Genomic DNA, 18,792 nt, shown 5'->3' on the forward strand with positions numbered 1-18,792 from the left:
GTGGTTCGAGTCCAAGGCTGCACTTTGCATCTTTTAAAAGAGGAATTACTTTCCTGCCGGGAATCAGAATTTAAAACAATCATTTATGACTACAAGCTAAGCATTTGGCTTGTCACCGTGAACGTGACATTCTTCAGTAATGGTCAGACTCTCAGTCTCCTTCTATATTTTGTTCATTATTGTTTAAGTTAGAATAAAAATTACTTTTGAAGCTGCTGTCAATCCTTCAGGATGGTGGGGGAAAAACCTGTGGTGTAGCATCAACTATGACTGCAAAATATGAAGGAGAAACACGGTGACCTTATATATATATATATGTATATATATATATATATATATATATATATATATATATATATATATATATATATATATATGTGTGTGTGTGTGTGTGTGTGTGTGTGTGTGTGTGTGTGTGTGTGTGTGTGTGTGTGTGTGTGTGTGTGTGTTTGTATGACAAGCTCTTAAGTTGTGTTTAAATTTGAATGCTATTGTCTGAGTTTCAGATGATATAAATTTATACAGAGCTTTCACTGACAAACCATATTTTATCTCTTATTTCTGATTATAATCGTCAATCTGAGTGTTTCATGCAGGCTGAACATGAAGATAGTCTCCTACACCCATCTCCTGCATTAGCTTCTGACAGAAGATAGACAGTGAAACTCTAGGATTAGAAAAGTCTGATAGATCGACGTCAAGCTGTTGCTTGGACTCGCCTATATTGACTCACGACGGGGAAGGTTGTCCAGGAAACTGCAGAAGATTAAACAATTTTTATTTGAGATAAAAACCATGAGCCGCTTCACAAGAACAAAAAATAATCAAAGAAGTAAAATTAAATAGTATAAAAATTCGTTATTAAAAATGGGGAAAATGGGAATCTTTACATTGAAAATGCAGAGGACGCCTTGGCTAGCACAAGCTAACTGTTAGCATTAGCAACTCCCCCACACGGCAAAACTCCTCCAGGCTTGTGTTACTTGTGGAGACAAAAGATGAAAGTTGCAGAGCAAACCAAGTCAGTGGCAGAATTGCATTGCTGTTAGCCAATCAGATGAGAGATGTCCAAATATCAGGAAATAAAATTTGTCATCTGAAGCTACTTTCTCCTCCAACGGAATTCTCCATGCAGAAACAGGAACATCGGAGCTTTTTCTGTTATATTTACATCGGCTACGGGGTTCACAGAAAATGATGTTTGTCTATCTGACTTTCATTCTAAAGGTTTCCAAATGTTTTACACTGCTTTCGTGTTTGACTTCCTGTCTGACCCAACCTAAACTGTGGAGGTTGACAAGTTTTGGAAGTGCATAAAAATTAGACTCAAACTTAATGATAGCGCCAAAACGTTACAGTCTGCTGCCGGTGGAAAGGATCCTGTCCACAAAAACAGCAATTAAAGGGACTATTTGCAACTTTTTCATATTTTTAAATAATTTTCTTTCGCTAGTATGTGCTAAAATGACCCTTTACCGGGTTAATGAAAGACCACCCAGCCCCATCGCCTCCTGCGGCCACAATAACGCACTTGCAACTTCACAGTTCAAAAAAATTGAGCTGAGGTACTTGACGCTGCTGTTTGGCTTCAGCATGTTTCCTGCATGTTTTAGATCATCAGCCCAGCTGATTTGTTAAATTTAATGATGAATCACTCCTCTAGGCACTTAGGAACACTGGAAGACGTTTCGACTGGTAGGTTAAGGTGTTGAAAAGACAAACGCACAGAGAGGAGATGGTTTCATGTCTACAAATGGACACTAGGGGGTGCTAAAGGAAAGATAAACCGCTTAGTATCCCTTTAATTGATGCAAAGTACATTTCACAACCGTTTTGCAACACTTTCAGGTCCCGTGGACAGTCGGCTAGACTTGAAGGCCTAAAGAGAACAATAACTAGCCCAACCAGCCATGCCAATGCTTCCTTAAGGCCACAGGGCCTGGTAACCAAGAAATCTTTTTTTTTCCATCTGTTATTTGCTTATAATGAAAGGTGTAGCGGTGCCCTGATGCTAATGAGATTTACCAACTGATCTGTGTTCAGAACTGGAGCAGGACACATCTATTTTCATCAGGGAGTTGTTCGCTCAACACTGTCTATTTGTTTTCTGTAAGATCAATGTTCAATCAATGATTGATCAATGATCAATCTATGTTCATCGTGAAGAGAGAGAACTGATAAACCCCGCAGGATGCTTTCACACCGCATTATCCTGCCTTTGTGCTCTAGATAAAAAATATTCAGCCAAACATCAAGAAAGATGTTTACAAAAGCATCTCCACAAAACTTCACTTGCCTTTAACTTCCTTTTTCTCTCTTTCTTTTCAAACGCCAAGATGAAGTGATGGGTCGCAATGCCAAATTAGAGATAAATTGTCCCCGCTTCCCCGAGCCTCTCCCATTGGAGCATCCTATTCCCAGTCTCAAAGAAGCCCTGGAAAAGGTAAGAAACGTTAATCACAGGCGGGCGATCTGTAGGCATTTTCCATCACACCCACTCAAGAGCCGGTAAATTTAGAGGCCGGGCTGTTAATCCTTCACAGCAAATGTTGCTTCGATTGACAGGAGATTAAAGACACGGAGGATGAAAGTAAACAGTCCATCTGAGCAAAAGGTTGTAGTTTTACACCCAGGGAGAAGCATTTTAGTAAAAGCATCTGAGCATTAGAAGAACATCAAATGTGAAATCAGAGCCTGCTTTAAACGCCAGATGGGATTTGCAATTTGACCTTCATTGGCACATTCCATTTTCTCACAATGGAGGCAAATTGTTGCTTTTTAAGTTGTGGCAGAAACCTTGGTCAGCCTTAAACTGTAAACATCTTGAAGCTGATCCGGTGTTTTTCTTGCAGGTGGATGTTTTACTACGACAGAGCATCAACACTATCAGCCTCCCCACTCTGTCTGCCATCGTTATCCTCAACGACACCGTTTTGTGGACCGGCAGCTTCGGAAAGAGGAATGCTAGCGACCCTTTCTCCGGACCTCCTAATGAGTACACAGTCTACAGGTTGGCTAAATTTGACTAAAAGGGAAATAGGTTTTCAGGTTTTGTGGTGACCAATTTAATGTAAACTAGCAAAAAACAAAAATAAGTCTCTGATCTTTAACCCTCTGGAGGCAGGCGTTGCAGATTTGCAACGTTAAAACCTACCCACCTGGTTTCTCCACATACGTGTTTCATGAGCATTTTTAACTCAGAAGTACCCCTGAAGGACTTAGTTGTTCGTCCTTTTATCAAAACTTGTCTTGAGCCTGAGAGGGTTAAAGATATTAGTTGAGTATTCATTGTGCTGTGGGAATATTTACATTTAATTCAATGTTTAGTAACTAAGAATTAGAAGATATTTAGATAAATTAACAAAAAACAAGATAGTCTCACAACCTGGACGCATTTAGCTGCTGACATTTATTCTATTTATCTTATGAAGAAAAATTCTAATTTTTCTCAATAATACTGGACATTGAATATTTCAGATACTAAATGACATGATGTTTCATATTAAAAACAAGTAAAATAAACCTTCTCCAAATGTGTTGAAGTGTGTCAGCTTTTAAAGGTTGTGTGACGTTTAAACCCTCCCTGTTCTGCTATTTGCTGTGGGCAAGGGCTTCTGCCTCACATCAGATATGAACAATAATCAGTAAACAAACAGAACAGTGATGAGCAGCTCACAAATGCCCCAACACATATATTTAAAGGAGCAATATGTAAGACTTTACAGTAAAACAGTTTCATTTCTCAGTCGTCTTGGAAGGATGTTACACTGAAACGGATTTCCTTCTCAGCCGGCTGGCGGGTTGTCAATTTTTCTCCTTTCAACAAAACAAGAGGGACGTAGTTACTGTTTACAATCTGTGAGCCCACGAGGTAGCAGATTTTGCAGTGAGCTGATGCTGCAGCGCTGGCATTTGTAATTCAACACCTGCCGGCAGAAAAAGCTCCAGAGTTACTAAAAGAAGTTGCCCAGAGTTGAGCATCCGCTCAGATCCTTTCACTCTGACGGTTTAATCAGAGTCTCACATGTCAAACTCTACTCTGATTTATAAGTATGTTATTTTAAAAACTCCCACACAACCCCGTAGAACGTAAAGGTTCTCAGAACAAGTCCGTAATCCAGTTCTCAGAGCCAGATTTCAAACTAATAACTGACTTTTCCCACAAAGGTTTGTTGAAAATCAAGTTTGGTGAACGCCTTTGTTAAATGGTGGGGCCGTTTAATGAAATCATTGACCTTCCTCTAAGGAGCTAGGATTGGGACAATATTCAATGTAACTTGTACCAAGTTTTGTAACTTGGAACATGTTTCATGACACGTAACTTTGCATTCGTAACTTGCAACTTTAGTTTTCTAACTTGTAATTCTCAATTTGTACTTGAATTTCTTGTTTTGTCACAGGAAATTTTCATTTTGTACATTTACTACTCATTTTGTAACATCAAACATTAATTCAGAAACATGAAACTTTCGGTTTTTACCTAGCAGACTTCCAAAATAAAAAAAATCAATGCACAAGTTTGAAATCAAAACTCTCAAAACACACATTTCCTTCTACAGGTACAAACCTCAAATCTACAGTGTTACAAATAATTTTGTCTCAATTCTAGCTTCGGTCGGAGGAACTTGGGTGGAACCAATGAGAGCACGAGTCTTAGCTACCAATCATGTTTTTCAAATTCCTGTCCAATCATTGGGAGAAGAGGGCAGGGTTCTGTCAGAGCTGTAGAAAGAGAGAGTTACAACACTCTGAACTCGCCGACTCACGGTCACGTGGTTCATGGAGCTCTCAATAGTTCCAAACATCCCAGCGCCGTAAGTCAGTTTGAACGGCGTATGGCGGGACAAATCACAAAAAATTAATATTGTCACATTTCCCCTGGCGATTTGTGGTAATTATTGAATAATATTATATTATATATTATGTCCTAACTCCTTTACAAAGTAGCCTATTTATATTTTTCCGAGCATTTGTAGGAAGACAAACACCCGTGACTGTTCTACATTACAGGAACATGACAGTCCTAACACACTGTAGAACACGTTTAGACCACATACATTACTATAATATACTATAGCAATACATTTGATGTTGCAACACACTCTTCTAATATAAGCATACTTAATAACTTTAAGTCCTACAAGAAGCCCTAAACTCGAGTTGTAATATCCATTTTAAAGTGGTTTATTGAAAGCTAGAATTCTGCTCCAGCTTATCTTGAAGAAAACATGTAGCTGTTTATGCTTTGAATGATGATCCATTATGTTCAGTAGAATACATTTTACAGTCATTACTTTATATTTTTATGTGAAGACAGTGCATGCATCTATAACCCAGTTTATTTGGCTTCTATAGCAACTAATTAAAAAGAAAAGAAAACAAGAAAACAATCAGCCAAAAAGAGCACACGTCACCCCTCTGTTCATTGAGCTCCACTGGCTACCGCTGGCAGCACGCATCAAATTCAAATTGCTAACACTAGCATACAAAGTCCGAGATGGTACGGCTCCCATATTTTTAAATTTTTTTTAATGCAAAGGCTTACGTCTCGGCCCGGCCGCTCCGGTCATCACAGGATCGTCGGCTAGCAGTGCCTACACCACGCTCAGGACAATCCAGACTCTTCTCATGCATCGTTCCACAAATGTGGAATGACCTTCCAAGCACTACCAGAACTGCGGCTTCCTTTTCAATTTTCAAGAAACTCCTGAAGACCCTGCTCTTCAGAGAGCGTCTTCTAAACTAGCACCCTCCCTGCACCCGTCCCCCTCTCCACCGTCCACTCCTTTGTTCCCTCCTCTCCATGACTGATGTCAAGTTGTTGTTATTGTTGTTGTTAGCCTCAAGGGCAGCATGCCGATTATCACTTGTAAGTCGCTTTGGACTAAAGCGTCTGTTAAATGCATAAACATAAACATAAATAAATTTTCAATAAAATGGTATGGTCCATCACAGTAGATTAAAAAGTGTGTTATTTGTGAAAAAATGAATACCAAACTTGTACAACATGTATATTAGCAAAGCATTTTACCAACATTATGTTTAGTCATTACATATGCGCAAATAAGCTGAATCAATAAATTTGAGCAGTGTACTCAAGACCTAATGAAACTCTTTTGAGTAACTTTATTTTGATTATTATTAAAACAAAATGTGTCCATGGGTTAAAATTTGAAATGACTAATTTTAGGGTTGGATAAAATTGTAAAATCTAATTTTACATCTCTACATTTTTGGTTCAGTTCAATATTTCTATATGTACAGAAATAGTATTTTAATAATCTCTGTATAGGTTGATTATCTTACCATGGTTGGCTGCGCTGCATACAGCAATCAGTCTGAGGGAGGAATCAGAATTATGGCTTATCCAAAGACGCAGAGAGAAGAAGAAAATGGTTGGCTCAAGTCAGCAGGAGCAACCTCACCATGACCAGAGATCACAATAACAAAAAGCTGTGTGCAGTGAGTTTAATGTGCACTCTCACATGTTTTCTATCAAGGCTCTACATGTTTTGCTCTCAACTGCACAAGGCTGCACTTAAACTGTTAAATGCGGCAGGAAATAAACTAATACACCACTCTACTGGCACATTTTGAGGAGGGACAGTTTACTAAGCTTAGGCAAGGCAAGGTGAGACTCAGGGCTGATGCTGTGTTTGCTCATCGCCCTGAACCAAGGAGGAGGAAGGACCCCGCAGTGAAGTACAGCAGAACCACTGCATGTTGATCCGCTGACCAGTGACCACACATATTGTACTCAAGTAAACTGTGGTACCAATCTTTTGAAACTTTAGACATTTGTATTTCTTTTATTTAAAAATTATTCTTTATTCTAACAGTGCCATTATAATTTCAGAGAATGAGGAAAGCAGCAGCAGCAGCAGCAGTGAGGCAAATGAGATGAGGGAAGGTGAGGAGGACATGAGATGGTATCAGGAGAGAGGGACATCCCAGGAAGCCATGAGGAGCTGGCGTCAGGGCCAGGACGAGAAAGGAACAGGCTATGCAACCAGGGAACCCAGCTGGAAAACCAAAGGGAGGAAATAAAAAATCAAAAAGGCATGAAAAACACAAGAGGCATTAAATTGAGTAAATAGACAATCAAAAAAGCCGTACAGCTCTGTTTTTCAGTGGGTTGCAGGTTTCTTCAGGACACGAGTATCCCTCTACCTGATATTAGAACCCTGCAAAGACAAATGTAGCCCATTAAACTGGAACCAGGTGTGTTAGGAGAGGTGTGTGATATGCTCAGTTTGAAGGTTAAAAATCTGACAGAGATGGAAAGAAAGTGTGTGCTTACTGTGGATGAGATGGCGATCACACCAGATGTGCATCACTCCATCACAGACCCAACTGGGATTTGCCAGTTCTGGAGGGATCAATTCACATCAAAGCAGAGCGAGCTTTCATCCCAGTTGTCTACCACATTGGTGATGAGGACACGATCACAAGCCCTGTTAGGGTTGGAACAGTACCACGAAAAAAGAAGGAAAACCATATTTTTCTTGATGTTCCGGTTTACTTCTGCTAATCCCATATGTGGTAGAACCACTAAGATGGTGCAGGGTGTGGCAGGAGTAGCAACTGCCCTCTTGGCATTTGCTCTATTGTACAAATTTTCTGGGCTGACTTCTTTTTTTAATGATTCAAAAAGCAAAATTGCACTTGCCCAGAACCATACTAGCACCCTACAAATTCGGGAGGGGGGTGTTATGAAATTACACCCTAATTGTGGCTTTCATCTATCCAACGTTATACGGAAGGGAGATGAGTCGAACTAGAATTCAGTACCCAACGCAACAAAGGAATGCCCTGATGATTTTCATTTGCTTATTGGTGTGTGATGACATCCATCCATGCCCTGGACCTGCTAACATTAACATGGAGGGAAGGAGAAACTCTGTCCCAGTTGATATGCACTGTGCGGGGGCTCTGCAGATGGAGGCCTGGAGTGCAGGCACACGGTTCAAGGCTGGGGTGGAGGCGGGTTGGCAGAGGAGAATATGCTGGGGACTTCTGCTCAGGCGGTGGCAGTGCAGTGCGGACCAGTGGTGAAGAGTTCGGTGGGATCGGTGAAGGCTGGAGCGCCGGCGAGGAAGAGAGGAGTTCCTCCGGCACTGCAGGCAGCACGGGCTCCAGCTTGGCAGCTGGATCGTGCCCTGGTGTCTGAGCCTGCAGGTGGGCCTGCTCGGCTCAGTACGGTCAGCAAGAAGTGGCGTTCTGTGGATAATTTACATCCTGAAAGTCACACTCAGCCTGCAAACTTGTCCAGATCAGATCTTCGAGAAGTGCGGCGCAGGGAAGAGCAATCGATGTTCGACAAAGCAACGAAGGAGCCTGTAACATGTGGAACAAATCATATATCAACCAACTCCATTACATCGGTCTTGGATGCTTCCACTCACATCAAGGTATAATCTAGAAATCCTGTTGTAAAATATCATAGGAAAAGGAAGCTGTTTGGAACACTAAATCAGTCTAAACTAATTTGGGATCCAGAAACCAAGCCCAAAGGATTACTATGTGGACATCTGAACATTAGAAGCAATGGAAATAAAGGGAACATTTGGAGCATCTACTCTGTAATTCTAACATCGACTGCTTTGGACTTTCGGGATCTTGGTTAAAACCATCATCAGCTGAAGCTTTAGTAAATATACCTGGTTTAAGACTTTTAGGAAAGATAGGGTGGGGTCAAAAGGAGGGGGAGTATTGCTGTACATTAAAGATACACTAACTTGCCAGCAGTAATCCTGGCATCATAAGACTACACTGGAAATAGTTGGAGCACAAATTACCTTGATAAAAGGAAATGTCATTTACTCTTATTTGTGTCTATCGCAGCCCATCCTCTAAAGTAGGTTTCAATGAGCAGTTAAAAGAGTTACTGAAATCTTGTGATCATGACAAAGAGATCATCATCATGGGTGGTTTTTATTATAAACTAGGATGACAAAAAGGAAAGAAGAAGCCTAAAGCAAATAATGGATTTCTATAACTTTAAGCAGCTAATAGATCAACCCACTAGACCAGTGGTCCACAAATGGCGGCCCGCGAGCCCTCTCTTTGTGGCCCCCAAACCCCGCGCACACCCCCCACCCTCACCCCTGATGGCCAACCGGGAGGTGTAGGATAAATAGAGCTGAGGAAAATAATCAAGTAATCAATGCATGAGATGCGGGCTTAAACGATTCTGCTTCATAGAAGAGTACCATAATCAATTATAGTGGAATGTGGTTTTGTTATTTTAATGGTGGCACCAGCAGAGCCGGATTAAATAAATGGACTACACTAGGCAGGCTGCATTTTTAGCTCCCCCCCCCCCACCACCCCCCCACCACCACCACCCCCTCCATCGATGTTATGTAATGAATTGAAATCTGAAACTTACAAAATGTACTTATAAAAGTTCATTCACATTTTACATAGCCTAGTTTTTGGTTACAAATTGGTTGTTTGTATGCCAAAATAAGTCATGTGTTGTAGGCTGTTGCCTCTGCTGAATCAGAAATTCTGTCAATTTTCTGAGTGTGAACTTATTGTTTTGCTATTTGAATATTAATAAAATTATTTGACAAATAATTAATAAAACCAGCAACACTTACCAAGGAAATCATTTAGCATTTTCTACTCTGGGATAATCTTCAGCCTTCCAGCATCACATGCCTCAATCACAGCAGAAACACGTCTAAAGAAATGTTCCTTGGTTAAGCTTCAGTCTATGTCTCCAGATTTCCTCTGTGATGCAGAAGAATATCCAATATTTTGAGAGGGATAGTTTAGTGCAAAGTACTCATCAGTTTGGTACCACTTTGCAGGATCAGATGGGTAGCTAGTTGTTAATACCCTGTCTGGGTCTAGAGGCTCCTGTAAGACTATATTGGACTCACTTCTGGCTGGCTACTGTTCTTCCAGTTTGTCCTTCTGTGAAGGCGCTGATGTTGACGGCGTTGGCGCTACAGCGTCTTCCGCCGCATCTTCCACCGCGTCTTCGGGTTGTGTCTCCTCCGGGTCTGACTTGAGCCCGGCCTCTGGCTCTGCTTACTCGAGTAGGTTCACAGCTGTCGGCAGGCAGGGATCCAACAGCACCCCCCCCCCTCCCCCCACCACACACACACACCCCTCCCGGCCCTCTTGCTTCTGGGTCTTTTTTGTGTGTGGCCCTCGGACCATTATAATTGAGGATCTCTGCACAAGACTAACTGAGAAATCACAGACAACCATAGACCTATTATTTACCAATGAGCCTGATAGGATAGCTAAAACACATAACTTTGTGACTGGCCTCTCAGATCATAACAGCATTTTTTCTCCAGGAAGCTATTAAAACAGAGATATGCAAGATCGCACGTCACCTTCACCTCACATATCGCCATACCAACAACTATACATAATCAGAAAGAGAATATTAGTAAAGAACTAGGAAAAATAAACAGGGTCGACATTTTCTCTAATTCAAACATTTAAGCAAACCGCAAGGCTTTCGCTGAAAAACTTAAAGAGGTGATCTCATCTTTAAACGCGACAGCTAAATATAGGCAAAAAAGGAAAGCAAATTCATTACCTTGGCTAGACGACAATTGCTATAGCCTGCTAAAGTCCAGGGATCTGCTGCTCAGACAATATTTACGCTCTAGATTATTAACTGACCGACTGAAATTCACACAGGCAAGGAGTAATGCTACCCAATCTATACGAAAAGCTAAGGCAAAGTTTTTATTACCATTAGGCACAATGCAAAAGGAAATAGTAAGATAATGTGGCAGACTATTCAGAAAGTTCTAGGTAAGAATAATAAGTGGACCTACTGAGCTAACCACTAACACTTAAGTTATTAAGTGTTTGTGGTTGCAAATTATTTCAATAATTTTTTATAGAAAGCGTAACCAGCCTTACAAATCTTTTCCCGTCCCCTTCTATTATTCCATGCCCAGTTAATAAAGATTTGCCTACCTTTCATCCAGTTAATGCAACTAAGGAGGATATATTCTAAATCATTACAAAATTTTAATGTTCAAAGGCAAAGGATACAATTGAAATTGACTCTCATTTTCTTAAGACACACATTGAAGCATTAGTCCCACCAGTTATATTAATGGTTAACCAATCTATCAGCCAGTGTAGAGTTCCCTCCTCTTGGAAGGAGGCAATTGTTACACCAATATTTAAGAACGGGCTAAAGACTGACTTGGCCAATTATTGACCTATCAGTATTCTACCCATCATGTCCAAACTGTAGAAAAATGGATTGCTGTTCAGTTAACTAGCCATCTAGATGAGGGTCATTTTCCATTGGCCCAATGCCAGTTTGGGTTTAGGGCTAGACACTCCACTGAAACAGCTCTTTGTTTCTTCATAGAACAGGTCAAGGGTCTGTCAGATACAAATCCATATGTGGGAGCAGTATTTTTGGATTTAAAGAAAGCCTTTGATACTGTAAACCATGAAATTTTATTGAACAAGCTCACTTATTTCAACTTCTCAAGTGATTGCATTCAGTGGTTTAGATCATATCTCAACAACAGAACACAATGTGTAACTGTGAACGGTGTCAGATTTGCCTCTGTTACTTGTAAGGTCAGAGATCCACAAGGATCAATTTTGGGACCAATACTGTTTTCTATTTACATAAATAACTTACCGACTGTATGCCCTGAACTTAACACAGTTATGTACGCTGATGATGCGGTGATCTTTGTTCAGGGTAAGGACAAGAAAATTGTTGCACAAATGCTTACAAACGCCATGTCCAAAATCCAAACCTGGCTGAAGGAACACTGTCTGTCCCTGAAAACAAAGAAAACAGTGTGCATGATGTTTACAAGAAAACCTGTAAAATCTGCTCTGGTTAAGAAAAGAAAAGTATGTATGGTCTGGGTCTTCAGTAGCCTGGCAAGCCAGACTAAATAAAAGCAAGAATTTGGCCTAGTTCACTAGGCTAGGTCTTCAGTGTTCCTGGAAGCTGAGGAATTGGAGTTGGTCACAAATTACAAATATCTGGGTGTCACCTTGGACTGCAACCTTACATACCAAAAACATATCAAACAAATAATTAAACCTCTAAATTGTAATCTGCATAATTTTAAAGAAATAAGACCGTTGATGTCAGAGGAAGCAGCTAAACTGTATCCTAACTGCATGATTTTATCCCACATTGAATATTGTTCCACAACATGGTCATTTACCAGTGACTCTGCATTAAAACCAATTAAAAAAATATATAAAAAAGCAATAAAGACTTTAGACCAAAAACTACCATCCTATCACATTTGCAAGATTTTAGAAAAACATAACCTTTAATAATTTTATGACTTTTAAAAACTTCTGTCTCATTTACAACTCGCTGACAGGCAACACACCGGCACCCCCACTGGAATACTTTAAAAAGCAAAAAAGTACCAGAAATACCCGATCGTCCTCACGGGGGGATTGCCAGGTTAAATATAGGAAAACTACATTTGCACAGAATACTTTATCAATTAAGGGATGCAGTGAGAGGAATAAGTTACCAGTTAATATAAGAGACAGTCCTTCCCTCCATATTTTTAAAAGTCAGTTGAAAACATGGCTACTCGGAATTCGCCAATGCAAGCATTAATCATCTGGTCTTATTGATACGTGTTTTTCTTGTCGTTTTGTCCAAGTAATCTAATGCTTTGCCTCATGTCTCAATTTGATTCTTTGCACATATGGAGAATATAAGGAGCTATGTTATTTACATATTTCAGCTATCTTTGTTTTTAATTCTTTGTATGTTTTCTTTTTTAATTACCTTGTTTTAAATTGTAATGTCTTTGCCTTATGTACATGGGACTACGGATGGAAACTAGCTTTGCTAAATCTGGTATATTTACGTCTTGTACGTTCATTAATATGCATTGTCCCATTCAAACAATTAAATTCAAATTCTAATTCTAATTCTACAATAACACACATTTAGACCTAAAAACCCACGGCATTCAAGAAAACAAACTGAAAACCTGCTATGTGTCAGTGCTCATTCCTGCAGAACTGATGATTAAAAGTTTAAAATTCAAAATTGAGTGGCACCTGCAAACTTTGAGTCTGAAATCTTCTTATAAGAATAAGAATACCTTTACTAGTCCCTCAGTGGGGAAATTGCAATATTGTAATGGCTCAGGTACAGCAGGATAGCATGTACTCTTTTTGGAAACACCCCCTGCTGCTTGGAGTTCTGTTATTTATAAATGAGGCTGCTTTGGGCTGTCATGTAAACCAGAATATAATCGGATAAAAAGTTCGCTGGGGGGACTGTACTGATAAAAAAGCTTCTTAAAATAAGAAAGTAAAAACATGTGCTCTTCGCATTAAAATATGCAACAAATAACCATGCCCTATTATCTGTTTTGCAGGATTGCAAGCTTATCCAAGATTTTCCCAACCCTGATGCTGTACAGACTTTGGGAGGATGGAAAGATTGGTTCATTAGATGACCCTCTGGAAAAATATGTGGACAACTTCACTATAAAAAATCCTCTGGGAAAGGCACGAGATTCTCAGTTAAAGTACGTAACTGATGGCCTGATATTTCTAGACAGCGGCGAAGTCCAGATTCGCTCCTCCTCAGTCACTCTGCGCAGGATGGCTAGCCAGCTTTCAGGTGTGTGGATTTGACCCAAAAAAAGCATAATTTTGGCGTATAGCCAGAAATGTATGCTTCAACTTGAAACATTTTTAAAGGTGCAATATGTAGGAAAGATAATAATAACAAAACAGTCTAATGTCTCAGTCATGTTGGAAGGAAGGTTATATTGAAACAGATTTCCTTCTCAGCTGACTGGGAAATTGTCAGTTTTTCTCCTTTAAAAAAACACAGGAGGAATGTTTCTGTTTAATATATGTGAGCCTGTAATCATGCCGAGTCTGCGGTGAGGTAAACTGAAGCGCTGGTATTTGTAATTCGACACCAGCCACCAAAAAGCTCCAGAATTGTTTAAAAAAACCAAAGCCGGCAAACAGGAGCGACCTAGAAATTATTTCTTGTACCCCTAAGAAGCCACGACATCCTTTTGTTTTACTCTAAAATCAGGTGAAGAAGGCTAGAGGCTAATGCTGAGCTAACAATGGTAACCGTGGTTTAGAAGCAAATATTCAGCTTTAACATGCAGGCTGGACATGAAAATAGTCTCCTACACCTATCACCTGCATTAGCTTCTAATGAACAGTGAAACTCTAGGATTAGAAATGCCTGGCAGATCTACGTCCATCATGGACTCATCCATCTTGACTCACGATGGGGAAGGCTGTTGTTGGTTTAGAGTCCAGGAAACAGCAGAGAATGTCTCAGCAAGTAGAGGCTAACCATTAGCGTTAGCAACTCCACCACACAGTAGAACCCCTGCAGGCTGGTCTTATTTGTGAAGAAAATTCATCAATGTTGCAAGTCAGTGGTTAGTCTCGTTGCTGTTATCCAATCCATGGATAGATGTCCAAATATCTGGAAATAAGACTTGAAATCCTGCCATCTGAAGCTCAGCTGTGATGTGGCTCACTTCTAGTTCCTGAAAATGGTGCACCGGTGTTTTTCTTCCCCAAAGTACAAACTACAAGGCATTAAATCCTACTCGATACCAATGGAAAAATATTGAATAAACAAGTGTTCAACCTCTTTAATTAAATTTACAGCTAAATCCTCCTTGAACCGTCACCTTATCGTGGTGGAAGAGTTTGAGTGCCCTAATGATCCTAGGAGCTACTGTATGTTGTCTGGGGCACTTTGTGCCCCTGGTAGGGTCTCTCATGACAGTGAAAGGTGAGACAAAGAACGGTTCATAGGATCTTTCATGGATGTAAATTCAAAGAGTTGGAGTACCCGGCCCAGAGGGTTACCGGGGTCCCACCCTGGAGCCAGGCCTGGGGTTGGGGCCTGTGAGCGAGTGCCTGGCGGCCGGGCTTTCACCCATGGGGCCCGGCCGGGCCCAGCCCGAACCAGATACATGGGCTCAACCAACTGTGGACCCACCACCCGCAGGAGGAACATGAAGGGTCCGGTGCAGTGTGGATCGGGTGGCAGACCGAGGCGGGAGCCTTGGCGGTCGGATCCCAGGACAAGGAAACTGGTTTTTGGGACAATAAACGTCACCTCGCTGGCATGGAAGGAGCAGGAGCTTGTGGCAGAGGTTGAGCGGTACCGGCTGGATATAGTCGGACTCACCTCAACACATAGCATTGGCTCTGGAACCCAAGTCCTTGAGAGGGGGTGGGCACTCTCTTTTGCTGGAGTTGCTCCGGTTGAGAGGCGGAGGGCTGGGGATGGCTTTTTGTTAGCCCCAAGACTCTCTGCCTGTGTGTTGGGGTTTACCCCGTGGGACGAGAGGGTAGCTTCCCTGCGCCTTCAGTTCGGGGAACGGGTCCTGACAGTTGTTTGCGCTTATGGGCCAAATATCAGTTCAGAGTAACCACCCTTTTTGGAGTCCCCGGGATGAGTGATAGAGGTGTGCTCCATCAGGGGACTCCATTGTTTTGCTGGGGGACTTCAATGCTCATGTGGGCAAAGACAGCCTGACCTGGAGGGGTGTGATTGGGAGGAACGGCCCACTTGATCTGAACTTGAGTGGTGTTTCGTTATTGGACTTCTGTGCAAGCCGCATTTTGGCCATAACGAACACCATGTTCAAACATAAGGATGCCCATCAGTACACTTGGTACCAGGGCAGCCTAGGTCGCAGGTCGATGACAGACTTTGTAGTCGTATCATCTGACCTGCGGCCATATGTTTTGGACACCCGAGTGAAGAGAGGAGCGGAGCTGTCAACTGATCACCACCTGGTGGTGAGTTGGATCAGATGGCAGGGGAAGATGCCGCGTAGAACTGGCAGACCCAAACGCATAGTGAGGGTCTGCTGGGAACGCCTGGCAGAAGAACCTGTCAAGACGGTCTTCAACTACCACCTCCGGCAGAGCTTTGACCACGTCCCGAGAGCAGTGGGAGACATTGACTCTGAGTGGGCCTTGTTCCACTCTGCGATTGTTGATGCGGCTGTTGCTAGCTGTGGTCACAAGGTGGCCGGTGCCAGTCGTGGTGGCAACCCCCGTACCCGTTGGTGGACACCAGAGGTGAAGAAGGAGGCTTACAGGGCGTGGCTGGTCTGTGGGTCTCCGGAGGCAGCAGACAGGTACCGGATAGCCAAGCGGGGTGCAGCAGTGGCAGTTGCCGAGGCAAAATCTCGGGCGTGGGAGGAGTTTGGTGAGGCCATAGAGAAAGACTATCGATCGGCTCCAAAGAGGTTCTGGCAAACTGTCCGGCACCTCAGGAGAGGAAGGCAGCAACTCGCTCACACTGTTTACAGTGGGGATGGGGAGCTGCTGAGGTCAACTGGGGCTATAGTCGGACGGTGGAAGGAATGCTTTGAGGAGCTCCTCTATCTCACCTATGCGCATTCCGAGGAGGAACCAGAGCCGGGAGACCTGGGGATGGACTGTCCAATCTCGGGGGCAGAAGTTGCTGAGGTAGTCAAACAACTACACAGCGGCTGAGCCCCAGGGGCGGATGAGATTCATCCTGGGTATCTCAAGGCTATGGATGTTGTAGGGCTGTCGTGGTTGACACGTCTCTGCAACATTGCGTGGTCATCTGGGGCAGTTCCTGTGGAGTGGCAGACCAGGGTGGTGGTCCCCATCTTTAAGAAGGGTGACCTGAGGGTGTGTTCCAACTATAAGGGGATCACACTCCTCAGCCTCCCTGGAAAGGTCTACGCCAAGGTACTGGAAAGGAGGGTCCGATCGATAGTTGAATCTCAGATTGAGGAGGAGCATTGTGGTTTTCGTCCTGGCCGTGGAACTGTGGACCAGCTCTATACCCTTGCAAGGGTGATGGAAGGGGCATGGGAGTTTGCCCAACCAATCCACATGTGTTTTGTGGATTTGGAGAAGGCTTATGACCGTGTCCCAGGACGCTCCAGGAGTATGGGATGGGTGGCTTTCTGTTAAGGGCCATTCAGTCCCTTTACCAGAGGAGCGTGAGTTTGGTCCGCATAGCCGATAGTAAGTCGGACCTGTTCCCGGTGAGAGTTGGACTCCGCCAGGGCTGCCCTTTGTCACCGGTTCTGTTCATTACCTTTATGGACAGAATTTCTAGGCGCAGCCATAGTGTGGAGTGTGTCGAGTTTGGTGGCAGGAGAATCTCGTCTCTGCTTTTTTGCAGATGGTGTGGTCCTCCTAGCTTCATCCAACTCTGACCTTCAGCTCTTGCTGGGTAGGTTCACGGCCGAGTGTGAAGCGGCTGGGATGAGGATCAGCACCTCCAAATCGGAGACCATGGTTCTCCGGAAAAGGGTGGCTTGCCAACTCCGGGTCGGGGGAGACGCCCTACCTCAAGTGGAAAAGTTTAAGTATCTCTGGGTCTTGTTCACGAGTGAGGGTAGGAGGGATTGGGAGATCGACAGATGGATTGGTTCAGCGTCTGCAGTGATGCGGACGCTAAGCCGATCTGTCGTGGTGAAGAGGAAGCTGAGCCAGAAAGCCGGGCTCTTGTTTTACCGGTCGATCTACGTCCCAATCCTCACCTATGGTCATGAGCTTTGGTTAATGACCGAAAGAACGAGATCGCGGATACAAGCGGCCGAAATGAGTTTCCTTCGTAGGGTGGCCGGGCTCAGCCTTAGAGATAGGGTGAGGAGCTCGGACATTCGGGAGGGACTCGGAGTAGAACCGCTGCTCCTCCGGATTGAAAGGAGTCAGTTAAGGTGGTTTGGGCATGTGGTCAAGATGCCTCCTGGACGCCTCCCTGGGGAGGTGTTTCGGGCATGTCCTGCCAGCAGGAGGCCCCCGAGTCAACCCAGGACACGTTGGAGAGGTTACATCTCCAATCTGGTCCGGGAACGCCTTGGGGTCCTGCCGGAGGAGCTGGTGGAGGTGGCTGGGGAGAGGACGGTCTGGAGCTCCCTAGTTGGGATGCTGCCCCCACGACCCGGACCCGGATAAGCGGAGGAAGACGATGATGAACTAAATCTAAGGCCTTGTCCACACATAGCCATTTTTTAAAGAATATCAACCCTTCCAAAAAATAGCGTCCATACCACCTCGTTTTTAGAAAAAACTCCATCCACACGTAATCACAGATGTCTATTCTTAAGCACATTCACAGGCATGCCAGACCTGTAGGCGGCAGAAGTTCCCCCGAATTCTATACATTCCTTCTTCTTGCTCAACTTCAACAAAACGGTAAACATGGCGCCTAGCTCGTTTGTGTGGACCAATAAGGAGGTAGAATCGCTGTTAAATGTAATTTTGAAGTATAAAGTCAAAAAGCTCTGAGGGCATCCATGTTCATGTGTAAACACAGGTCGCACATGGGCCGTGAGCATTTTTGTTGCAGACGTTGTGAAACCTTAAACGCCGGTTATTTCTGTCCACACAAATGCTTAAAACAGAGAAAATGCAAAACTTCACTTTTGCACAGTTTTTACAAAGATTAATTTTTGTTGCGTAAATCTGAATTTTTGTGTGGATGACAGGCCGAATCGTAGAAAAATATCTTCATCAGTAGAAAGTTCCATTTAAACAGCAGTTTTCAGCTTTAATGGGACACATATTTAAATTGTTTAATAATTTGCTCGTTTAATGCTTCACTTCGTTCAGTTGTTGAAATGAAAACATATTTGAAAATATAAAAGAGTGGAGAAAAATAAGACCTGCAGCAGGAAAAATGTCTGAGGTTAGATACTTTTAAGGATCCTTCCGTGCTTCAGTTCACCACACAGATATCAAGGCTGAACACAGTAATCATGTTCAGAGACGGGTGAAATAAACACTGCACCAAAAATGAAAGTG

General features: G+C 42.9%; 1 protein-coding gene across 2 annotated transcripts in view; it reads left to right on the forward strand.

Annotated features, from left to right (window-relative positions):
* lactbl1b (lactamase, beta-like 1b) overlaps positions 1-18,792 on the forward strand; it is a 39,366-nt gene that overhangs the window by 12,240 nt on the left and 8,334 nt on the right. For both annotated transcript variants that reach the window (XM_015958402.3, XM_054732898.2), the window contains 3 exons: positions 2,337-2,443; positions 2,853-3,010; positions 13,374-13,621. In XM_015958402.3, the coding sequence (XP_015813888.3) occupies positions 2,337-2,443; positions 2,853-3,010; positions 13,374-13,621 (513 nt within the window). The remainder of the gene's footprint in view (positions 1-2,336; positions 2,444-2,852; positions 3,011-13,373; positions 13,622-18,792) is intronic.

This window comes from Nothobranchius furzeri, chromosome 3 (genome assembly GCF_043380555.1).
Source record: "Nothobranchius furzeri strain GRZ-AD chromosome 3, NfurGRZ-RIMD1, whole genome shotgun sequence".
Lineage (NCBI taxonomy): Eukaryota > Metazoa > Chordata > Actinopteri > Cyprinodontiformes > Nothobranchiidae > Nothobranchius > Nothobranchius furzeri.